The following is a 26292-nucleotide window of genomic DNA, read 5'->3' as shown; positions in this document are numbered from 1 at the left end:
GTATTTGCACGTAACACCCACATCATCATATTTTATTTGCAAAAGCAAGGACAGGGCCACATAAAGAAACATAACCGAGGGGTGGCCATGAGAGGTTTTCTCCACACCCCCTCAATAAATAATGTGCAGTAAAGTCTCCAGTGTAAAGTGAACTAGCATGGCGCTAGATTTTTATAAACTTTCATCATATCCATACAGTATAATTGTGATGTGGAGTCTGTACCAGTCCAACCCACGTGACTTCATCCCATTGGGTCAGGAGGTTTTGAGTCAGCCAGGGTTCCATCGTGTCATAAAAAGCACAGCCTAGTACTTACCAGGTACCTACGAAACAGCCTTTGTTGTTAGAGATGGATGTGTCTCTCCATGGATATGCTAGCTCTCCTGTTGAATGCTGCATGGCTCGTATTGTGAAAAATAGTCACTGGAGGACCAAGAGGCATCGAGAAAACTCTATATTTCACTGAGGCGCGGGTCACAGCGGGACAGTGAGGGGTTTTTATTTTGTTTTTATTTTGTGTGAGTAAGCGAGACCGGGGCCCACATGTGAAGCGGCGAGTGTCAGACTGAGGGGGCGATGGTGGACTGCATCAATCATCCCTTAAACACACAGCGGGCTCCCCGTGCCCCAGTCCCTATTCGGCAGTCCTCAGCAATCAATCATCGCAGCTGGGGATTTCCCCGAGATCAGCGCTCCAGACGGCGTTCGGACCTCAACGCCACCACATCACTGGATTCCCAATGCCACGGCATCATCACCACCCTGCTTATACGCTCAGCAGGCACCAAGGGCCATTCTGCTGAAGCATTCTATTCCAAGAAGTTTCGCTTTCTTCAAAATGAGCTCAAATAGAAAATATGACATAAATTGAATGACATTCTTAAACTGAAAATAATTAATATAGACTATATATTTTTCACAGTAATAAACATATTTTCCTACTTAAATATTTCAGAAACCAGATCCTGCAAAACACCCAACATCAGGGCTGCCAACCCTATTCTTGGAGATCTACCAAGGTTTTCACTCCAATCCTAACAAAACGTACCTCATTCAACAGCTAGAGATCTCATTGAGCTATGAATCAGTAGCATACAATGCGCAAAATTAGGGTTGAAATGAAAACCTCCAGGACGGTAGATCTCCAGGAACAGGGTTGGGCCGCCCAGCTCTACAGTATCAGTCCAACAGAATGTAAAAAAATACAGATAGTTTCAAAATTGATTCCAAAAAGTAAATAAATTAATCATAGGAATTCAAACTTCACTTAGTTGTCCAAACTGTGCAAATATGATTATTTTTAAGGTCACATTTTTCACATATTAAAATTTTGTTTTGTTTTATTCCTTATGTATTCAAATGAAGATTAATTTGGAAAGGTACATATTTGGTCCCGGAGAGGAAGGCAGATACACAAGAATACAAGATTTAAGACGACAAGGACATAAAAGGAAACATGATACTTTCGATATTTTACATTTCTGTCGAGAGGAAAACCCCCATAGCCTGATAACGCATGTTCTCAATTAAATGGGAGCACGTTAATTGTCTGGTAGGCTCTTAACTGCAGTTTACATGAGGCTTAGTTTCCCCTCATTTGTGCCTTTCTGAAACTGAACCAGTTTTTCTGTTGTTCCTAACAAGTGTGGTGGATTACATGTTTTCCCCAGTGGAGCCCAGGGGAGAGTAATATTTTTTTTATAAATCAGGGCTTGAGTTTCAGGGGAGGCTTGAGATAAAAGCATGCTCTTTTTTTGTCCTTGGCTGCGAAGCAGTACAGAGGCCATTAGCTGACATTTAAGCAAAGCTTTTGTCCTTGCCTGGCAGATATTCAGTCAAAGCCATCCAACTGAGCCCATCTTACCAGCGTCCAGTGCACGTTCCAAGCAAAATTGAAAAGTCTCAGCATCCACGGGTGATGGGAAAACCGTTTTAATTCGCAAAAGATGCAGCCGCTGCCTCAGTTCCTTAATAATGTCATTTTGGCTGAATGCTATTAACAGATTACCGAGGCCTAGGGGCAGTGGAGCATGTGCTCAGGAAAGATAACCTTGTGTTGGTAATTTTATATTAACTGTTTTCTCCATGGCACCTCTTTCTACTACATTAACAACAAGCCTATACGTCCTTGCGCCCTCTGGTCGTACTCCACAGTAAAAAATGGATTACAAGATAGCCAGCTCTCGAGCATTTCCACTAAGGTCTTATAAATCACTCAACACCCCACACATATGTAAAAATAATAAATAAAAAACTAAATAAACACGATCAGATTGAACTTAAATTTAGCTTCAAAGCAGTAGAAGGGCGTATTAACGGCTTTCAGGAAAATGTTTTTTTTTTTGTTCCCTTCAGCCCCCCCCTGCCCCCCGAGGGGCTGCTGCGATGCTCGCCACATATCGGATTCATGAAAAGCGGCGAAATTCGTGCGACGCAGTTTGATTCGGCGAAGGGGGAGGCGGGGAATGTAAACCATTTAGAGAAAACTCTTTACGGAATTTTATCCCGCACTCCATCCCTGAAAGCTGAATTTATATCCGCGCATTAGCTATCATAGTGGTGGAGTATTACTCTTCTCTCCCTTTGCGAGCGGTTCAGGGGCCGAGCAAGCGCCTATCACTCACCGGCACTCAGACATACACAGACATTACGGGTTTATCTCATCTCCTCCAGCGAGCGCTAGGCCCCGGCTCAGTCCTCTGGGCTACTTTACTAATAACCTATTCCTTATCAGGCTCTCTCCACCTCTGCCTGTGATCAAAGACCCAATTAATGGGCTGGGGAAAGGTGAAGCATTCAAATAATGGAGACAGCTGTTTTTCTCTGTTTGAGAAAATCCATTTGTATTGTTATCGCTCGAGTGCAGTTCCCCCGGACCCCGCGCTTAATTCAGTCTATTTCTGCTGGCTGATAAAAAATAAAAAAAAAGGGCCGACCACAATGAAGTTTGGAGGACAATGGCAGAAATGTCACAGCGTTTCCAACTCATCCCAGGTCTATCAACTCAAGAGCGGTAATACATAAAGATAAAGTGCGCAAGTCCTCGACAACGTACAGTCTTTTTTTTTTTTTTTTTTTAAACGTGAAAACCCTTTAAGACCGAATTCCTCTCTGGATCTCCGCCGTTTATTTTGAGGTTAGTGAATCGTGTTTTTGAAGTGGGGCGCCAGCACATCAGAGGTTAACTGCAGTCGCATTAGCATTGCATGTAAAAAAAAATCCCACCTGCAGTTTTAATGTGACGGCTTAGTTAAGTGCAACGTCCTGCCGGGGCTCCCCTTGGCCGGGCCTTTCACCTCCGTTAGGACAAAAGGGTTCTCTGCTGGACTACGTCACCGAGCTCGCCAAAGAGGACCCGTGCCGAGAGGAACCCACAAAGGGAACGCATTGTCGAGCGCGAGGTAAAAATCTAAACCCCGGAAAAACCAACAGAATTAAATGACACTTTAAATACACACCGTCTGCTTAAAAGGCACTTCATTGAGGAAGAGGGAGGGCATTTCCATGCAATGAGTTGTGGAACCCATCTATCACGCGGAGAAAAGGGTTTTAAAGGCTTTGCTATTAACACAGCGAGCGAAGCGCTTTATTATCTTAAGTAAATGACAAGCCTTAAAAAGGTTTATTTAAATCACTGCAGAAATTGATGTGCATCAGGAAATCTCTTTACTGTAAGTCTGCATTGAATTATGAATTCCTTTCACAAAGGAAATATGGCCAAAAGAATAAAAAACCACCTATAAAAGTTTAACACTTTCAAACCATCACATCACCTGGCTGATAAAAACCAATATGAGTAAAATACCAGATTTGTTTTTCAAAACAAATGTGATTGTGGAGTTCTTTTAAAATTCACATTCTAAATGATTCTTCTTCACTTCTGTCCAGTGTTTCTAATAAAATACACCACATACCACCATAAGACCAAACCACAATCAAATTGTTCATGTTTGTCAAGTAGACATTGATTTTGAAATGTCATCCATGATTTATATAAAATGTAATTCTGTGGCCTAGTTCAATAAAAATAAAATAAATTAACTGAATGCATTAAATGGCACTGCTCTTCTCGTGCAGTATTGCTTATAGATCATTACATGTGCAAAATTAAGGTTCACAGTTGGAAATAATCCATCTTGTACAATGTGTTCTGATGTCTGTTTCAATGGTCACTTCCTCTAATCAAAAGCCATTGCACTATATATGTTTGCTCTCAGGAAAGGTCAGAGAGGAGGAAACTAACAAGGGCCTGAACAATGCTGTTAAAAGGCACCCCACCAAAAATAATTCAGAATCCTCAGCAAGGTCTCGACTAAGCAAGATCCAGTCAGGATGGCCTCTGCGTGAGGCGTGAGTGTTAATGTACGATATTTGCATACATAATCACTCAGTATATTTTAAAGCCTACAATGTTGTCAAAGAGGTCAGGGATCCTGCGAAATGAAGAAGTCTCTGAACCTGACGAAGGACAGAGATGTAACTGGGTCTTCAATTACCATTCAGGAGTCCATACCGAGGAGACTCATGGAAAATAGAAAGCTGTGAACACTACGTTGAATACTTAATTATTTCCCTATCAGAGGAGAAACAAGGGAAATGCGGAGAAAGAAAAAAAATGGATGAAAGAAGAGAAAAACAGATATAGAGAAGGGCAAACAAAATGGGATCACTGGGGAAATTAACAGCAGTCATCGGGGAATGACCTCACAGCGAGGATCAGCTGGTCCAACAGACAGGAGTGGGTGTAATGTGATCACCCAGGTGTGCTCAGGTGGCATCGCAGTGCAACACAGGGACTATGGGTAAGGCACGCTCCCCCACAGGAACACTCTCCAGGGACTAACCTCCAAAAAAAAAAACCTTACAAAACGTGCAATTCTAGGGCATACAAGCTAGTAGCCGATTTGTGCGTACTGAGTGAAAGCAATCGACTCATTTTCGAGGTTCATTGTGTCTTGTGTGCTTTTTGGATAAAAAACAAAAAAACAAAAATGAGATGAATCTTTAAAAAATGAAAATCATTTTTTTCTTTTTCTTTTTTTACCATTAATCAGATGCTGCAACCATAGCCGGGATCGAAATTACACACTACCTCAATGCTTTTTTGTGTGTGCTGTTGTTAAGATAAGTGTTATGATGTCTTTTTGGACAAAATTTACATGCGGCTATTGACTGGAGTCATAATAGGCAGCTCTGAATTTGTCAGGTTGAAATGCATTTCTCCAGACCAAGGCTCCTGCATGACGCCTTTCCCTAATGCATTCCCACGTACATACCCCGCTGTGGAAAAAAAAGGAACAGAGTAAATGCAGCACTACTTCACCTGGTAGTTTTATTTTTCCCCGCTAATTTATACAGTTAAGTCCTGGGGTATTATTTAGATAGAGTTAGATGCATAATTTCACAAATATCTCCATGGTAACCGCGGAAGAAAATGAAATTTCTCTGTTTAAGTGCTGCAGCTGGCCACAGCAGCACGTCCAGGTTCACCGGTGCAAATCAGCAGGTATGAAAAGGACTTGGGATAATTGAAAACCTGCTATTTGGACAAATTTGTCTGTCGGCATACAGATGACATTATCTATTGCTGTGAGCGATAACATGCGCTTTGTATCTGTATAAGTAAATAAACTGAATATGCACAAGACTACTCTCTCTCTGTCTCTATAATGGGGGGGGGGGGGGGTGGGGGGGGGGGGGGGGGGAAGACCATGTATCAAAACTGCTGTAATATCTACATGGAGAAACCGAAGTGTATAGAAATACTCTTATATAAAAGCTGAGAATGTGCTCTTTAACCACATGTGAATGTGTTATTTGTGTGTTTGATTACAAATGTGGAATTGTGGTATACAGAGCCAAATCAAGAAAAAATATGTATTTGTCATTTATTGCATATATTGAAAGACAATGTACAAATTTATTGAATTAAAATAAATCTCTCATCACTCCTGACGGCTGGTCTATGTCAGTTCGTACCCATTCTGTTGCAGTAAAAGTCTAGATATTGAAAAGTACAAGACAAGTACAAGCTGAGTGAGCGAGTGAGAAGGGATTCAGCAACGTCCTGTCAGTAAAGAGCTAAACATTGAAAGGATATGTCAGCATGTATGAATGAAAGTCAGCGGCACAGAAGGTGTGGTCTGTAGCTATTCCTCCTGGGACCACCCAATAGACCCTGTCCCTGTGGGTAATGGATACTGTGCTGGCTGAGACTGCAGTGTGTCATAATGGATGATTCTGGACTGAAAGCCCGTTTTTCACCAAGTTCACATTTATTGCGGTCTTGAGAATTATTTCGAGGGCTTCTTTGTGCTGTTAGTCGTTATTATAAATCCATTCCTGTATATTGTTATGTATTTATGACTTGGCCATCTTTTTATAGTATTGGTTAAATAATGCTATCACAATTGATAGCATTATTTTTCACTCCACAGTGAAACTGTATAGAAATCTAGGAAAATGCATGCTTTCTATTCATGTTCTTGGATTATCTACCATAGATACGTCAATCCCCAATGTATAAAGTCAGGGCCTCCAAATAAAGTCAGACCATAAAAACATTGTTTTATTTAAAAAAGCTTAGTGTGTGTTTATTAGTTCTTTTTTTGACACAGTCGTGTCCATAATTTAACATGTGCCTCTTCTGAATAACAAATAAGTATAATATTATCAGGCTTATATATGGGCATCAGCCAAATGAAATAACTACCGTACAGTACAGCTGTGGTCATGGATTATTCCGGTAAAACTGCAGGGGAGGGGGACACAGTGAGAGACACAGTGCTAATTTGAATTAAACTGCTGATTAGCAAAGGTTTCATCCTCACCCTGTGATGTCACCTTTTCCCCCTGTAATAAATTTGAAAGGAAGAGCACCTGGAGCCTGTTTTCGCCCCTTTGCAGAGTAGACACATTTGGCTGACTTGATTTATCCAGAAAAAGGGGGGTGATGTCCCGTTAATGACTTCATTTCACCTCCAAAAATAGTTGGGTCAAAGTAATTCTTTGGTCAACTGCAACATTATAGCATTATAACATTATAGAGTGTCATTGCTTTAATGGTGTCCATGATGACAACAATAGCTCTGATTGTTATTTTTAATGTCCCACTGTTCTGCTAATGTATTTATTTAACTTGACAAGGCACTTGAGAACCAATCCTCATTTTTCAGTAAAAACTTGGGCCGAGAAACAACACAGTTACGAAAGAAGTATCGGTCTGGAGAAACAGAAACTTTCCGAGTTTATTTTGCGGCTCAACGCTTCAGGTGTGACAGAGACACATACTCCCGGGCCCAGGTGTACTCCGCGAACGTTTGATGCGAACGATTCATTATGCGCGTAACGTGCAGCCGCATCCGAAGCAGGACAGCGAACACGCTTCTGTTTTTAGCCCCTCGTTCGCGGGGTGGAGACGCGTCAGACATCTGGTGCGCCAGCTGAGAGATCCATTTCAGCATAGCTTGTCTTTAACATCTGGTCCATCCCTCAATCTTTCAGACTGTGGGTTATGGGAAATGGGACTGTGATCATAAGCCAGTTAGGACACTTTGCCCATACTGTAGCAGAGGCAGGACTCCCTCTTCCACTGTGGAAGGAAGTTGTTTTTTGAGGAAATCCAGCACATTAACACAACAGGGTTCTTTTGTCTGCTTAAAGCATTTGGGACATTGTGTTTGATGCGGTAGTAACTGTGAAATACAGCTGCTCAGAACTGAAAATAATTTCTCATTGAAGGGAGTAAATTCTATTGAGGTTATTAGTATCTTCCATTTCCACCCAACCTCCATTCAACGTGCTGTGAAAGTCTTTCCTACCCAAGTAGAGGAGGAGCAGGCTTTTGCACAGCTAAGCTAAATGATAAACCAAACAGGTGAAGGAGGGCAAAAATGTGAAAAATTGTGCTGTTCATTGTAATGCTGTTCACCCAATAAAATAAATGGATAATCAGGCCAAAAATGATCAGCCACTGTTCAACAGAATAAGAAGCCTACCCAGTGATTAACCAGATAACTTCAAACTCAGTTGAAAAAATAATAATTTTCATTGTCTCCCCTTGATTACCGCAAGTATTGTTGATTACGTGTAAATTGCATGATCAAATGGTAAGAAATTAAAAATAAAAAATAAAAAACTTGTGATGGGGAATTACTGTCACAAGTTAATTATGGTATGATGCATTGCCACTTTCTTTTATCAACTGATTATAATAATAGAATAATAAAATAGCAATTTGCTAGGCGGCTACTGATCATGGCTTGCAATAAATAACAATAAAATAAATATGGAACGGTGCATTTCCTTTAGTGCTTTTATGTAATTCCTGATTAGATGTCATGGAAATTTTCACACGGCACATAAGTTATTGCAGAGAACAAACAGGTGCATTAATGGAGTCGTGATCTGCATCACGTTCAGGACAGATTGAGTAATATTTCTTCATTTCACACTATTGCAGTGTGACACATGTATTGTCTAAATTGAATAAAAGGAAAGGGATGGCGAACTGGTGCTTTCATCTGGTAATTCTCTTTGTTTTACTCACTTGTGACGGCTCGGCTGGTGACAGGATCTTAGAAGCTGCTCTCAATAAATCATCACAAGCCTTTGATTGAATGAATTGTGCAACTTGACATATTTTGCCTGGGGCCCCACATTATATATATATATATATATATATATATATATATATATATAAACATTCAATAATACAGAATTTTAAATTCCAAAAATATTTAAAAGTAAAGACATTTTTGAAGATTATACAGGCTGTGCCTTTCATTTGTTTGAAATGTAGTTTGGGCTATTGCTTCAGTCTCGTGATTTTCTTTACTTCTGTGGTTACATTTCTATCTATCTATCATTTCAGTCAGAAACATTAACTAATGACTTTGAAAATACTAAGGGAGCAGTTCACCCAAAAATGAAATTAAGGTATGTTTACACTTACCCGGAGTAGGATCTGCCCATCCTGATATTTTTGCTGAAATGTGAGAAGTTTTAGAGATATTTGCCACAGCTTACCCTGATAAAATGCACCTCGTGGGTCTTAGTGTGGCCCCAAAAATTTACAATTGAAAAATTCAACAGCCACATCTCCCAAATACATGCTACATGGCCAAAAGTATGTGGACGCCTGACATCTAACATCTCATCCAAAATTATGGGCATCAATATGGAGGTGGTCCACCCTTTGCTACTTTAACAGCCTCTACTCTTCTGGGAAGGCTTCATACTTTAACAAAACAGAATTCACTGTAGATTATGAAAGTTATGAATGCCTCAACAAAGGTTACGTTTTTGAACACTTGGGAGGAGTCAGATTGAAACAGAATTTACAGAATTCATTCTTTGCTCTGGAACTGTAGGATGAGTGCCATGGCCCAACATTTTAAACTTTGTTGTTTCTGTCTTCCAGTTCCCATCTTAAGGCAGAGATGATTTCGATGACCTGGATGGCATACCGACTCTTCGTGGGCTTTGTGTGTTTCCGGCCTCCCTGCTGTGCCCATCACACGCAGTAGCCACAGAATCCGCAGCCCATGAAAACAAACCCCACGGTCTGTTTTCTGTCGGAGTTCAAGTGCCGGTTCATTTATATAACAGGAAGGACAACAATCCCAGCCACGAGACTGGTCCACAGGGGGTCCCGGCATTCAGCAGGAGCCTGTTTCCTGACCCCAGATAAGACAGTAGTCCTAAATATAACTGCATGGATTAATGTGACAAAACAATCAAGATGGACACTAGTTCACAAACATGGGAGAAAAAAATTCACAGGGATAACAGTTATTTAAACCGGAAAGATTGTCATATGGATAATGCATTATTGGCCTGGCATAGCTATTGCACATGCTACGTCATAAGACTGATTTCATAATTGGCCCCAACAATTGGAAATCTTAAGCCACAAATATATCAGTCCACCACAAACATGCTAGTGAAGAGCCAAGCTATTCAGCCATACCACATGCAAGCTGGAAATGACAAAAGGTTCTGGAAATGATCTTTTGAACATGTGTTTGTTGCAGCAATAATGAAAAGGTTGAGCTTTTTGGGTTTAAACAATCACAACTCTCATTTTTTCTTGCTATACCAAGACTGCCCCATTATATTTCCAGTTACTGAGAAGATTCACTCCCCTGGAAATAAAACATACAACAAAACAAAACTGTCATGCCTGAGCCAATCAGTATGCCTTACCACTTTTTGGTCAAATATTTGAAATAATTACAGACATTGCTATGTCTTTAAAGTGCTTCTGGATGTGTGCAAGGCACTATTGTTTTAACTAGCTAAGACTTCATTTCAGTGGCATTCATTTCAAAGGATATTATCAAAATGAATGATGCACACATGAAAGGCACACAGCATGTGCAGCTTGAGCACTGGGATGTGGCGTGCAGTTCGAGGCTGTGGTTGCTGCCACAGAATACAGAAGGACATTATGGAAGGAATGCTTGGAATACTGATCTTGGCAATGGCAGGGTACTCATGCCTGGCCCTCTAAGATGGAGCTAGGAGTGATGAACAGTGGTTAAACAGCACAGACATGCAATGCTTTATGTCTTCAGCTAACTTTGCCAGAAAGCTCAGCAGTGAGTATAGGGCTGACGCCAATTAGAGAAAAGTGTACTCGTCGGACTAGACAGCTTGTTAGCAATTCAGCTGATTTGCAAGCAAGTGGAATAGGCAGTTATGCTTCACTCCCAGAAGACAAAATGAAGAAATGCCTCCGAAATAAGAATTCAGTTGCTAGTTTGATAATTTTGTTGCAAGGACAGGACTATAAGCTAGCCTTAATGGCTATACTAACCAACCTTTCAGTAGTTTCTTTGACCATGGACAGACTGTTTAAAAAATTGTTAACTTATCTCATGGCTTTGGTTGCTGTTTTCTTGCACTGTATAGTCGTGTAAAATAGCTGCTGCATGAGTGAGTGTGTGAGTGTGTGATTACTAGGCTGCCTGAGACAACATACTGTACTCATAAATAATGGGGGGAAAAACCCAGAGAATAAACTAACATCCAAATCAAAATGTAAGACAGAAAAAACAGCATACTGTGACATACAGATGAACCACAATAGACAAGAGGAAGTGTCCTTGGCCCAGAGCCTCTGTGTGGTTGGAAGGCCATGATTGGTTATTGAAATCAGTCTACGTGACTGCCAACACACTTGGGAAAAGAAGAAAAAGGCAGCGTATTTTTATCTTGAGTTAAATTGCACCAATAGACGCATTTTTACCACCCGTACTCCTAGAGCATTGCCGTTAAACTGGGGTGGATCTGCCGGAAGCGAAATGCCACCGCCGGGAGTAAGCCCTGTTCACGTCAGTTCGACGGGGAAAACGACGGCCATTTGCCGTAAGTGTGCGCGGTGGAAATTGCGTTGCTGTTTTAGAAGTTGTAGAAAAACTCTTTAGCTGAAATAATTGCCGCATTTCGCCCTGGGGACAAGTGGTTCGGCGCTATCCTTGAGAAGTCTCACACTGGTGCCAGCATGGCGCAATCGCAGCTTCCTCCCACAGCTGTGCTCTCTGGAGCTAATCTTGACAGGAATGGATTCCATAACATTGATTAATTGGATGTGTAAGCAGAGGAAGCAAGTGCATTCACCGAACCACAAAGGCAGAATCATTACTGACGCTCTTGAGGTGAACGTTAAACTCACTTCATTTCCTTAAATCCTACTTGGCAGGATGGAAATTAATGGTTAACTTGTTACACAACACCTCGAGAGGTTTCCCTACTTTAAACCGGTTGAAAGATGCAGATTTTAAAATGCCTTATCTTTTCTGAGAAGAGTAGATCCACAAACATTCAAGTCTTTGTATAAGAAGAACACTCACACTGGACTGCAGACCTAGGTAAAATAATTGTTTGAAATTGTATTAACTATTTAGATGGCAAAAAAATATGCTGATTGTATAACCAAAATATACAATCACGTGAAAGAAGAATTTTTATTCTGAGTGCTGGTGAAAAAATATATATTTATTGTGAATAATTAACAAAAACTTCACTGGTGTACAAATGCTTTAAGTATTTAAAATAATTATTTTAGTCAATTCTGTCCCAAAAATGTCTGTAAGAAGACAGAAATTAAAAATGCAAGCCTTTAGCAAACATAAACAGCCTCTGAAACAGACATAAAAGAGAATGCTCTGAGCATTCATATTTTAGCCAGACTGCATCACTGAAAACTGAACAGATGAAAAGATGGAAAATCAGTGAACATACTGTGGCTAAAATGATGTCCACAATCCCCACCTGTTTTGTTCCTGGTTCTGAGCTGAAATTGCTGGAAGGGTGCTGGGAGCATGATTCAGAGGTGACTGGCTTAATCAAGCTCGGCTGAAACCAAACAGCATGCTAGAACAGGTGCCCGCTTCTGCAGAGTTCTCATGCTCAAAATATGTGGGTATTCTATTTTGCATTTTATGGCGCTATTCCGTAATTATTTAGAAATTTTCTGTATATAGGACAATTCACAAAAACATACTAGCTACTACGAATAATTATTGATATTATTGTGTTCATAAAAGCTATTTAGCTCAGTTCACGTGAGAGTAGGAACACTTCGAACAGCAGTTTGTTGTTAATCTTAGCCTTACCTTTGAAAAAATGTTGAAAAATGAAGTTATACATAAGATAATGTATATTAGCAGAAAAAAACTATACAAATCTATAATAGACCATCATGGACATCCCTTTAAATAAGTAACCTCAGTCTTTTAAATCACCTGTGTAAATATATTCTGATGATATCATGAATTTGGGTGGTTAAAAATATGTTTTATGACTTCCAGTTTATATTTTGTGGCTCTATATTTTCATACAAATATAATAAAATAAAACAAAGTACAACTGAAATAATTTGACTATGAGCATACCAGAACAGAATAAAACCAGATTACTAAAGATATGTATCAGATATCAATCTCGTGGGGCACCTAATCAGAGCAAAGATCCCTATGAATAAACTTAACTGTGAGTTTTTAGATTCTTTGCTGCTGATAACATTTATTCCTTTGCATATAACAAAAATGAAATGTCCTGCAAGCGACAATAGACAACACAGTCTATAGATCATTACCTACATTTCAGCTTCTAGAAATGCAACCTTCTGGATCGCATTGCATCAGGTGCTCACACTTCACAAACCTGCTATTGATCAAAAAGCATAATATGACCCTTTTCTTACACCCTCAGATGGTGATATTACTCTGTTTCTGTTCAAAGAAGGACCAAGCTGCACATACACAACATGGCCAAAAGTATGTGGACACCTGACATTCAACATCTCATACAAAATTATGGGCATAAATATGGAATTGGTCCACCTTTTGCTGCTATAACAACCTATATACTTCTGGGAAGGCTTTATACTAGATATTGGAACATCGCTGCAGGGATTTTCTTCCGTTCAGCAAGATGAGCATTTGTGAGGTCAGGCATTGATTGGGCAATTAGGCCTGGCTCATAGTTAGCTTTCCAATGGATCCCAAAGGTGTTTGGTGGGGTTGAGGTCTGGGCTCTCTGTAGGCCAGTCAAGTTCTTCCACACTGCTCTTGACAAAACCTTTTCTACATGGAACTCGCTGTGTGCCCTTTCCTGTGTTATGCTGAAACAGGAAAGGGCCTTCCCCGAACTGTTCGGGAAGCACAGAATTGTCTAGAATGTGACTGAACGCTGTAGCATTAAGATTAGCCTTTACTGGAACTAAGGGGCCCAAACCATGAAAAACAGCCCCATACCAAGGGGTTTACAGATACTTTTGGTCATATAGTGTATATAGAGTAATGAATGAGAATTAGTGCTTGTGGTCACTTCATGATTTGAAATGAAAATGATCAACTCATAATCAGAACATGAGGGGGCTCCCAAATTGTGTCAATTTTCACTCATTTGTGACCTGTAGTCATGAAGTTTTGAACATTGTCTACCCATTATGATCCCTTGATTACATCAGCATTGAGGCTGGGTAGGCAAACATTCTGTGCTGTTTTCTGCTGTTCCCCCAAAGTTCGAAAAATTAATGAAGAGAAATACATTCTCGTAAAATATCACCCATTCACCCCCCCCCCCATGCATAAACACACACCCACACACACGCACACGCACGCACGCACGCACGCACATGCACACACACACACACACAGCCCTCATGGGAGCTAATATTACATTGTTGAGTGAATGATTGATTGCTGTCTTTGGCTTTAATGTGTGAATCTGGCTGGTCTGACTGAAGCGTGATGGAGAAAGAGCTGCGCGCTGCATGATCAAAGCAGCGTAATGCTTCACACATACGCACCCATTCCCTTTGACACAGACGTCACATCTCAGAACAACGGACTTCCTCCAAAGGAAAATCATAATTAAAAATGTGATGCCCACATAGCTGTTTTTCATGCTTTTCACTAAAGTTTAACATTCAATGTGTGACTGACAGAAAGCTAAAATCTAAAATATGCTGATGTATTGTGTAATGGTGTATTCAGTGTGCAAATAAATATTAAAAGTACTGCTGAGGATCCCGTGCATATGCTCCATTGATGGTAATGTTGGGTAACTCACAAATAAATGTACACAGCCAGAGGTTTAGCCATCTAGACAGTTTAACTTTGCTTTACTGCAAGGACCAATCCTCGGCAGTTCACTCAAGCTCTGCAGACACCATATACAGCAATAATAATTATAAAATAGCTTATAAAACCATAAAACCACCTATATTGTTACAGCTGAGAAGAACAAAGCATCTCAGCATGAGAGAAAGGTAGGCTCCATAGTTTCTTCCACAACCGTAGGGAAGGAGCCGATTTCAAATGCTGCGTGTATTTACATCATCAGAGACGGCAGGTATCACATGAAGAGACTGCTGGTTTTATTACTAAGCTCTTAATTAGACTTCCGTGGTTAGAAGCAAGGACAAACGATGAATTGGGTACAGGTTTTAAAATATTTATTACACAGTAAGGAGTACAACAATACCGGAATCATACTTCAAAAGGTTCACAGGTTGACAGACCATACGTTACAGTCCAACTAAAGAAAACCAAAAAAACCAAAACAAAAAAACAAAGAATTACGAGAAGCCACAGTCCCGACATAGTAGACTTAAAAGCTCAAGAGTATGCCAACAATGCAAGATGAAGGACCAACCCCAGTGTTAGTCTACCATTAGCGTGTGGTACATGTCTGAATTAAGTATTGCACAACAACTTCAATTGTTTATTTTTTCACAATAAAACTTTCATAACCGCCCCCCCCCCCCCCCCCGTCCCCACCCCTGCTCTGCTCCCTAAAACCATTTGTCTGCATTTCCACCATCTCCACATTTTCTCTTTTTAAAATTCATCATTCATCTATTTTACAAACTGGAGATAACAGTTCCTTTCCCCCTTGATACATCGTCAAGGCATGCGTCTATGAACCAGCCTTCATTTTTCGAAACACTTTTTTTTTTACTCGTTATTAATTTCTTTTTCAAAATGAATCCCCATGATATGAACCTAAACAACAGGCGGCCTACTGTAGCATGTCTAATGACAGAGAAAAGCAAGAGAAAAGAGCATGAGAGTGAAAGAGAGATAGATAGAGAGAGGGGGGGTAGGGAGAAAACGAGGATGCCATATTTTCCCATCAGCAATCCTTTTGACTACATCGAATGGAGTTAACACATTTTTTTAAAGTCACGGCCTTTAATTTGCTATACATACAATTATACTTCAGGTGATCTGTATATATGACAAGCAAAAAGGAACAAAAAAGTTGTTTTTTTTCTTTTTTCTTCTCTTCATTAGGTTTATGAGGTCTGCATTGTTACCAAGTAGTGATATGGTTTTTGCAGCTGTTTAAGCTTAGATTTGGTTTTTTTTCCTGTTCTCTTGTGCCCATTTGGTTTGACTAGACCAGTATCTGTTCAACAACTGGCGCTAATAACATGCGATCAGAGGTAGAGTGAGACTTTTTGCCACTGAGGAGGTTGTAGCAAAACAGGAGTAGAGGAAAGGAGAGGAGGAGATAGAGCTTCAAGAGTTCTCAACTTTTATTTATTCACCTCTTTTTTTTTTTTACCCAGGTTGCCCTGAAATGCAACAACATGACACACTAATCCTTTTATTTTTCAAATACAATACACTAGTGTTAAAACAGCTTTGCTGTTTCGTGTAAAATCACAGCTTCTGAGGAAATGTTAACTGGGTGTCAGACACCTTTTTGGATTATTTAACCCTTTAGAGTCTAGAACATAGGCTTACAGTGTGGGAACACAGGAGAATCCCACCAATCAGACTGCCTGTACCCACCACCAGGCCACCTCAGTGAGGTCAAAGGTCAAATACACATCTATTAGCACCATGGTTTCTGGGAGAAAAAGCGTACTGTGTGCATCTGATTAAGTGCTTGTCAATTTCCATCTTCATTCCTGTAAATTGATGACATTTTTTAGACTGTACTCTCTATTTTTGTTTTGTTATTGTCAAACAAAATAAATTGCACTTACATTTATTGGCATTGTGAAAAGAATGTTCAGACAATGAATATACTTCTTTGAAAGGCCCAGAATTCTATTATTCTGTTATTGGAGTTATATACTATAATTAACAAATGCCCAAAAAAAGAAGAAATAAAACCTGACATGAAGTATCTGAAAATAGTTTAATAAATAATTTTTAAGAGAGGAATCCTCATTGTGGTTTGTGCTACCTTGGATATTATTGCTCATTTTATTTCAAAATACATCTGATGGTGTGTGAGGGAAGAATCTATCTGTCTGAAATGTCCGTTTCATAAATGTTTCCCCCAATCTTGTTGAGCAGTGCTGATCTCAGTTCTGGACAGGAAAGGGTTAAAGTTTTTTTTTATTTTATTAAAACATTGCTGAAACTGGTTTCACCTGATGATAGCTTGGTTCAAAGAAAAATAAATAATCATGCATTTGCGTGTATCTCTTTTGACTTCAGAATAAAATCAGATTTTGGTCCTTCGTGTCTGTCTTTGGCTGACTTCCGTGTTTTAATTCTTGTAATACTGTGTAACCTGGCATTCAGCAGTGTTAAAGCTGTCAGTCTACACCTGTGCATTTGGAACGTTAGTTTTAATTAGTTTTTTTTTTCTTTTTTCTTTTTTTTTTTTGGAAAAACAACAATACTTAACAAACGATCAGTGATGTGCATGCACGGCCCTTTAAAAAAAGTTATGATATCTTCTTTTGCTCAAAACATCACCAACAATTGTGGGTTTTGTTACAATATTTCCATATAACAGAAAGAAAATCACACTACAACTACAGGATAAATCAGTGTGGAATGGACCTATACCGAAAGAGCTTGCCAAAAGATGCATGCCTAGAGTCTTTGTGACAGTGCAAATACATTTGTGTACATCCCCTGTACAAAACATTTATGTTAGCATTCCATGAAGCATGCTAGTTCTCAGAAAAGATCTGAATAGACTGAAATAGCAGCTCTGAGAGTTTTCTTGAGGACAACAAAAATCCTTCTTATAGAACTACTAGAGAACTATCACTAATACATACAAATATAAAAGCAGCTCAGAAAGGTTAAATTTTCTTTTTGCACCAACAAGGAACAAAGAGACTAAAGTTGTGGGCATGGTTAAACTACTATGCATCTTCACAATTGTCCAACACATATACATTAAATCACCATTGGGAACTGCACAGGACAAGTGTTTTTTTTTTTACACCATGAGAAATATTTAGAAAACAAAAAAAGGAGAGAGAGAGAGAGAGAGAGAGAAAACCTGGGGCTGAGGGCACACTGGACATCAAAGGGCTGAACGGCATCCAGGAGGCGGGCCTTCACCTTATTCGTCCCAGCCTTCTGCTCGCAAAGTGCGGCTTTGTCTCTCACCTTGCTGAGGCTGGATGACATCACATCCTGTTCTTGAACCGAAAGGGATGATATTTAAACATAAATAAGTATATTCTATTTTTTTAATCCCCCAATCCAGTGCTGTATTCCTCCAAACTCTCATCCCTTTGCCGTGAAGGCTCACTTCTCCCTCAGTCCACTGACCTGGATATTATTACGCTTCTTTCAGAAGTTGTGGGGGATGGATGAACATCTGGGTTTCATCGCAATCTGGTGCACATCTGCAGGTTTCTGTGAGAGGTCTTCGGAGTTCAGTCAGCGAGCCAAGTATGGCATTCATCTTCCCAGAAAAATATCTGCAGTCCTCCATCCAGCACTTGAGCCCTTGAGGGGGGTGGGGGGTGGGGGGTGGGGGGGGGGGTGGGGTTGGTGTTTTTTTCTGCCCCCTTCCTTCCAACCCCCACATATTGTTCAAAACAAACGTGTCTCTTTAGCACACGGAACATTATCTGTTTTTTGCTTTCAACAGCAATTAGTAATCCCTTGGTTTGCTGTTTGGTAAAGCATCTTTTAATGAGGTCAACTAGTTTCAGATCCCAGCTACTGGAAAAAGAACAGAGGGGAGGTCAAATGTACTCATCTGCAATTCTCTGCTGTCTCTTCAGCTTCCGCTTCGTATTTACAGGAAGGTAAAATAGCGACGACGATGATAATAATATTAATAGCGACAACAATGACATTGATAATAAAAACAAAGAATATCTTTGTGTTCTTAATCATGGCAAGTCAATATGACCCGTTATTGGCCTTCTGTGTATAATCGTTACTCCGAGACCAGTCCTCTCTCTTTGTAGCATCTTACATTTTTTAAAATCTATGAGCGGGTGAGGGAAGCAAAAGAGTTTGACGGGGACGAGCTGGAGCCGCTCTAGCGCGGCGCGGCTTCCATGGCGGAGGGAGTGCCCGGGGTGGTGGAGCGCGGCGTGGCGGCGGGCGGGGTGTCCGCGGGGCTGCCCGCGCCGCTGCTGGGCGTGGCGGAGGAGCCGACGGCGGCGGGCGTCTCGCCCTGCTGCTGCGCCTGCAGAGTCTGTCCGCACACGTGGTGGTGCTTCTCCCAGTCCTTGTGTTGGCAGAAAGAGCCGCAGTACCGCGCGGTGTTGCAGCCGCTGCACGTCTCGCTCGCCTTGCGGCCGCAGTTCCAGCAGCTCTGTGGAGGGGGCAGCAGAGAGACGGAATTAAGAGGCCCGGACTTCAAATGGAAAGGACACTACCTCAAATTGACAACTGCTTAAACTACTTTTTTTTTATATGACACAAAGACAAATGGGAACTTCTTACACCAAAAATGAATGAATCACTTGGAGTTCATTCTGAAGGAGCCGGAACGTCAAATGTTACTCCTTTGACTCGTGCTTGCCTGACGAAGGGTTCCATTAAGTTTTTCAAACAACCACCATTTTGGCACAGGAAAATGTGGTTGTTCTAAATGCTACCAGTTTAACTGTTTCACTGGATTTTACTGGTTAAGTGTAATACCCTGAACGGAACATGCAGTCAAGAGACATAAAACGAATGAATATAATGCATTGCCCAGGCTGTACATGACTTCCCTTTGAATATGCGCCTTACAAGCAGAAGCGCATCAAAGATGAAAGACCCTTGAATGTTTAGCAGAACAGGAAGCAGCATTTATAAACAGCTACTGAAGCTATACTCCAGGGAGAGAGTCAAATAAACATGGCCCGTTCAATTAAACTCAGCTGTGAGAATAATTCTAATTTCTCAAGTTCCCCGCTGAGATTTAATTTCGGTGCTCCACTCCCTCTTCCCACTTCCCCATTTCCAAATTGTTACCACCTTTACTAAGATCCAGTCTAAGAAGGAAAAAAAGAGAAAAAAACTAAATTGCAGTTGGGTAGGGACGCTTGAAGTGTTGACGCTGATCCCTCGTTGCGTGACTACACAAAACCCGCATTAATTAGCTCTAATGCAAGGAACAAATTTTACATTAAAATACAGAGATGAGCTGTCAAAGACAGATTCTTTGTACTTCTGAGAATCAGGGGCTCTTTATGGATGTTGCGGCACGCCAGCTGAGATCAGTGAGATATGGTTTCTCCTGATCTTTGTTGAGCGCTTCACACAGAAATCGCAATTTCAAGCCACAAACGCATGTCACAGAGCGATTTAATGTCGGCAATCAACTATAGTAAACTGGCTATATCGTTCTCTTATCCCTGCCTCGTGCTGGTTCTGTATTAAACTTGTTCACACAAAATTACAGTGCTCCTCTGCTGGGGCATATGGGTGTAAGCAGCCAAGGTTTCAAGGGGAGTCTGAGAGGTGGAAAAACTTGGCTAGCAGTCACATTAAATTGTAATTATAAATAGTAGGCCTAATATAAAAATCTAATTTTAATTATTTATTTTATTTGAACTATTAGGTCTTCCCAGTAGACCTAATATAGCCCACACTTTAAATTTGTACTATTTGTAGTGTTCAAATTAAACCTACGCACTGCCACCAAGAAGCCATTCATCAGTAATATCTCCTCTGATAAGGCGGTGGCACAATTCACAGTTGCTCCAAATGTAACTCGAGTGCGCTTCCACAGCGTCTGATGTTCTACGTTTGGCTTCACATATGACTTGTGCGCTAATTGATTGGTACCCTTTTCTACATACAAGAGTGTGTTTGTTCTCAGTTGGTGCCCTGAAGGGAATTATCAAACTATAAAAGTGCACCAAGGATTTCTGGGAGACCACACAATGTGTAAAGGTTTCACTCGACGCCTGTGTTGGGGGCTCGGGAAGCCGAATGAAATCACGACGGGTAGAGCTGTTGTAACTTTACGGATGCATCTGGATGCAGAGGCTTTGCTTATTCTGTGTTTTCTTAACTAAATCCAAGGTAGTGTACTCAGAATGCACTTTCACTTTACTTTCCAGAATTAAACTTACATGGTTTAAAATATAAAATACTTAACTTAAGTTGAGAATAAATGGTGTACTGTATGTATTCCGGGAAATACTTAAGGTATACTTAAAACAGGCCAATTCAGTTTAATAGAGTACTTACTTTTAAATATAAACTTCATGTACTTAGGTAGCCTATACTTAAACATAATGCTGTATGTACTATTTCTTTGTAAGGGAACACTTGAAGCAAGACTGGTAGGACTCCCGTTTGTAATTGACCTAAGACCTGTATCAAGAAGGCTGCATAAACATATTATTTGTTTGATCGACTCATTATCTCCGTAGTTATCTAAAGGGTGAGCGTGATCACAGAACATTCTTCCTGGAGCCTGGCCTCTGGCTCCACTCTATCAGAGGAAATGCCGTACTTGCCAGGAAGAAATGGGCTGTGCGAGAAGCCTGTAGTCGCCGCAGTTCTATTTGCGATTCACGAGTGATGCGTTTTCGTGAAACGCGTCTTGAAAACGTGTTTTGGCTCATTTTGCTTTTATTAAAGGAGGTCCAGTATTGTATGCCATCCATTTGAAAAGTAAGATTATTGTAATTTGATATACAACCAGAAACACAGAGACAAGAACCAGATTTCCAGCTTATCCCCACTGTTGTGTAAGTTACACTCATGAGGGTATAAAATACCTTACGGTGTGAAAAGGGCATTCCTACATACTTATTTTTTGACAATAACGTGAATACTTTATTATGATCTTTAATAAATAAGCTATTGAAGAAGTTTGGCTAGATAGATAGATTTCAACAACCAAGTTCACAGATATTCCAACTGTGATCTAATCAAAAACAAACAAACAAACAAAAAGATCAAATAGATTTAAAGGACTATTAAAAATGTTTGAGCTCCTCCACTGTTGCTGCCACTGTCCTACCCTGTTGACTTGCTCTATGGTTGCCCTGCGAAGGGTGGCCGGCCCCTGGGATTGTGGGATTGGCGTCTCACCTCGCTGGAGTCCTCCTGCTGATTAATGACAGACAGCGCGTCCTCCGCCGCTTGCCGCTTGGCCTCGGCCACCGTGCGCTCCATCTTGGCCCGCTCCGTGCTGATCATCTCGTGGGCCTTGCGCTCCGCCTCCGACACGGCCTTCTGCAGCTCCGACATGGCCTGCCTCTTCACCTCGTTCACAGCCTCTTCTGGAAGAGACGACACCGCACTCAAGGACCGGCTCGTACAAGCTGTCCCCAAACACTCCCGCCATCACCGCGCTACGTGACGCCGCGAAGCTCTGCAACTTCCAAATGTACAATATACTGTACGCAACATCGAGCTGATAACTTACACATTATGAACAGCTCTTACTTAAAAAAAGGCACTTCTTTACCAATGAGTATCTGTTCAGCCATAATCCCATCTTACTTCATTCAGAAAGAAAGGACACTTCAATGTCAGGACTAAATCAAAGACCAAAATCAAGACTTAAACTGGCTAATAAATGCACCACTAATTCCAGCCTATTTCACTGAACTGGGAAAATAAGCGGCCTCTGTACATTTTCATTTTAATTACAAACATTTCTAATTATAAGATAAATTGGGCCCGCTGTTAACAAATCAAAAAAAAAAATCTTTTTGTTTCTATTTAACGTTTTACCTTCATTTAGTAATTGTAGCATAATAACATGTTTAGTTGTTTTTTCTGGTTTGGTTTTTTTAAAGAAATGTATAATTTTTGTACAATCAATGGATTTCGGGGAACGCCACATATATTTTGAATGGATGTTACACTGAATATTCAAGGTCAATTAAAATTCCATCAAAATGGCAACAGGACAATATTTCTGCACTCCGATCAAGGCTGCAGCTTGACTAATTGTATATGTAAATCAGGCAATTTATATTTAAATTATGCATTTCTATTGTGGTCCCAAAGGCTCATGCAGATCAGTAAATGAGAGCTGGTAGGACATTGTGCAAGGCGCCTGAATATTTATTACCAACTGTAAACATTTTGCCTTTGCAGGGAAAAAAAACAATGCAAAAAAGGCACAGCTCCTGAATTTTCTGCAACCCTCTCAGGGAGACATAAAAAAGAAAAAAAAAGCCTATTTGAAGCATTTCTTAAATTTACATTGAACAATGCTCTATCTCGCCTGGCACCGAGCTCATAAGTTGAGTCCCCAATGTAATGGAATACAGAGGAGACGGGCAAAGCAGTCTGCGGACAAGGTGTCAATATAATTCATTGTTTTTCAGATGCTTTAAGTATAATTTATTAAAACAAAGACTGGGGCCTATTACAGCAGCGAAACCCCAAGCACAAATGTACAGTGCAGTAAGTACTCCACCAATGCATGTAATGTGTGATATTCTACACTTAAGAACATATTTTTGCTCGAGATGTTTTAAACCACTGAGGCACTGTTCACATACAGCCTGATGCATTAAGCTCACTGAAATTGTTCCTGAAGACATATTTGTTGGCGAAGGGAAAAATACAATTCATAGCAGAAGGAAATTGGTTGTGAGAAACATGATTACATTTAAGGGTATGTCACTATATCTGAAAAACAGCAGTGTTCCTAGAGCAATACTTGCAGTGATAGCTTAACCATTGACATTTCAAGAGAATACGCACACAGGCTACTTCATCACAATAAAAATCATGAAGTAACTTTACGATCTGACATCATATTTGGATGCAGAGCACAGCGTGCGGTGAAATTTCATTGGTTGGCTACTGTACTGTACAACTGTGCATGGCTGTCCAAATTTCCTTCCCTCCCTCTGCAGAAACGCAGAAGCAGAGGTGACTGACAGAAGGCTTTCTCATTCAAAGCCAGAAAGCTCTGTCTGAATAATTTCTCTTCGATTTTCCCCGCTTCCAAAGGCCACTCTGGATAAAACTTGCTGCAAGACGTCTGAGACAGAATGACGGTGTTGATTCCGTTTGACATACACCCGTGTTGCACTGAGGTGCATGCATGCTTGCTGTCCTCACCAGCTTTTTTCCAGATCTCCTCAGGCACGTATCCTGACACCGGTCTGTGGAGCAGCTCCCTGTGTATTTCTAAAAGAAGTAAGAACATTTTTTTTAACAATCCCATTGTTTATACTACAGCTCACAAGTAATATACATCCTTACGAACATCAGGAAATTATTTGAATGCAGATCTGACATACTGACGCGCATTCATTTATTTAGGTGCACATTTTTGTAGAGTGGAGTAAGATAAATGTTAGCCTTATCCATGCTCTCAACATATTACCCATAACATCTTAAAATCGGTGATAAGGCTCCAGTAATTCGCGGCATGTGAATTACGCGAGGTCTGTTTCGACTGAGTGTGATGCGATTTGGTATTTGTGGTGCTGCAAAAACCAGAGCGCTGATATTAAAGAAACAGGCCCGGATCTGTACCTGGCGTGGAGGCCTCCTGGCTGGCCGGACTCTGCTGTCTGGACTGGCTGCTGCTGCTGCCGCCCTTCTTCAGGTCCTCGGCGTCGCTGTACCGGCGGATCCAGTAGTTGAGCTCCTCCCGGTCGGCCTCCTGGCAGCGGCGGAGCACGGTGAGGGAGCGCCGGGTCTTCTCCACCATGTCCATGATGCAGTTCAGCAGCTGCGGGCGGAAACAGGCTGAGTACGCAGGCTAACGGGCTAACGGGCTAACGCTCGGCTGGCTGGCCTGAGGGCTTTGGGCTGAAGGCAGATCAGGAGTGAATGAAAATCACATACACAGAGTTGACCTGGAATGCACCAATGGTAAAAACTGTGGATCTGATTATAACATTTTTTTTTAAATCTAAAAGACACAACCAGTCACTGAACATAGATTTAACAATGTTTAATAGATACAGACAAACTGGGACACAAACAAACACAGACTCTTAGACTCGACTCAACTTGGCAGGATAAGATTATACAATTTTAAGTGTTTGAATCACCTTTATTAAAAACCCTTAGCTATTTTAATTGTAATTCCAATTGTAGTAAATGATGGGGCTTGTCTGGCTTCTATATATACACACATACCTTAAACACATTAGCATACTGTATTGCATGCCACAGCAATACTGGTAGAGTGCTGTTTTGCTGATAGTCATTCAAAATTTTTGGTTCTATATGGAAATAGAATTAAATACACTGCAGTTGTCTGAAGCATCTTGCTCTTCAATACAGCACAGTGTAAACTATGCATCTATTTAGTATATATGTGTGTTTGTGTGGGTGCACTCATGATGTGCATATGTCTTTTTGACATGTTGATGGAAAAATAAATTATTTTACCAATGTTTCTAAATGAATCTTAAACATAATCTTAGCTGAAAATGCATAGCTTTTTCAATTGAGGGACGGTTTTGATGCAAATTTGTTTGATTTGTAAATTTTAACATTGTTTTCCCATTTAAATCCAATCCTTCCAAGCTTACACAGCATCTCCTAATATTTTGCATGCTGGGTACATCTCTAATACATCTCTAATACTTTTTTTTCCCGGGTATGTTTACGTAGAAGATAAAAATCTGTTTCCAGAGATTTCCATGCATAAGCAATTTCTTTGTGTTAAAACCATACTGTAAATCTGCTATTCTGTATGCGGCATAGACAATGAAGAGTAAGCTTATTTTTCAACACTGATTTGAAAAAAACAGAAAACTTGATAAGATATAAATTTCAAAAGCCAAGTTCTGAAATACACACATCAAAATTCTACGTGTGTATTCTAAAATGAATATATATACTTTTGTGTGTGTGCGTGTGCCTATGTGTGTGTGTGTGTGTGTGTGCGTATGTGTGCAATACTAGTCTTACCTGTAAATGAGTTACAGTTCATAAAAACCTTCACATTTTAACGCTTTGCTCGCTGTAGATCCCTATCAATATATATCACTAACCATTTGCAATAACGTCCCTGGTCGTCCTCACCCAGTGTGCACTAATGCATGGGGGCACTTTTGTTTTTCTGACACACGCACAGTACAGAGACACACACTCGAACAGTCTTAGTAATAAAAAATGTTATTACTTTTCTTACATGGTCAAGGTGCTTCCACTCCTCCGCCCATTCCCTGTCAGTGAGCCTGTGATCGATGACTTCCTCCTGCCGTGTGCCGTGCATCCCTGCCAGGAGGAAGTGAGGAGGAATTAGAACTGAGGCTGCTCTGGGAGGTGGAGGAGAAATAAGGGGGGGGGGGCGGGGAGGAGAGGTGTGGGCTGGGGTTGGGGGTGGAGAGGTGCGGGCTGGGTGGGGGGGCTGGCGTTGGGGGTGGGGGGGGGGTGGAGAGGTGTGGGCTGGGTGGGGGGGCTGGGGTTGGGGGTGGGACCTCGCCTTCATTCATCCCGCTCATTACATTCGCGGTGAGTCACCGGCGCCTTGCACCGCCCTCATCTTTCACCCTCGCCGACACCTTCCATCCCTCACCCGCGCGCTCTCCATTTTTCCCAGCATGCCTGCGGGCCAGTCACTTATGGGGAAGGGTCGAAAGGGGGGGGGGAACGACAGGCCCCCCTATAAACATAGAT

General features: G+C 40.9%; 1 protein-coding gene across 5 annotated transcripts in view; it reads right to left on the bottom strand.

Annotated features, from left to right (window-relative positions):
• Positions 1-18243: 18243 nt before the first annotated feature.
• The window catches only part of runx1t1 (RUNX1 partner transcriptional co-repressor 1), a 59058-nt gene continuing 51009 nt past the window's right edge, over positions 18244-26292 (bottom strand). For 3 of the 5 annotated variants that reach the window (XM_035430765.1, XM_035430760.1, XM_035430764.1), the window contains 5 exons: positions 25796-25890; positions 24190-24388; positions 23770-23838; positions 21775-21965; positions 18244-19051 (listed from right to left, as the gene is read on the bottom strand). In XM_035430765.1, coding sequence (XP_035286656.1) covers positions 18773-19051; positions 21775-21965; positions 23770-23838; positions 24190-24388; positions 25796-25890 — 833 coding nt within the window. In that variant the 3' untranslated portion in view covers positions 18244-18772. The remainder of the gene's footprint in view (positions 19052-21774; positions 21966-23769; positions 23839-24189; positions 24389-25795; positions 25891-26292) is intronic. The other 2 variants (XM_035430762.1, XM_035430763.1) reach the window with 2 other exon arrangements.

This window comes from Anguilla anguilla, chromosome 8 (genome assembly GCF_013347855.1).
Source record: "Anguilla anguilla isolate fAngAng1 chromosome 8, fAngAng1.pri, whole genome shotgun sequence".
NCBI classification, from domain to species: domain Eukaryota; kingdom Metazoa; phylum Chordata; class Actinopteri; order Anguilliformes; family Anguillidae; genus Anguilla; species Anguilla anguilla.
This window is presented reverse-complemented; position numbering and strand designations above follow the sequence as displayed.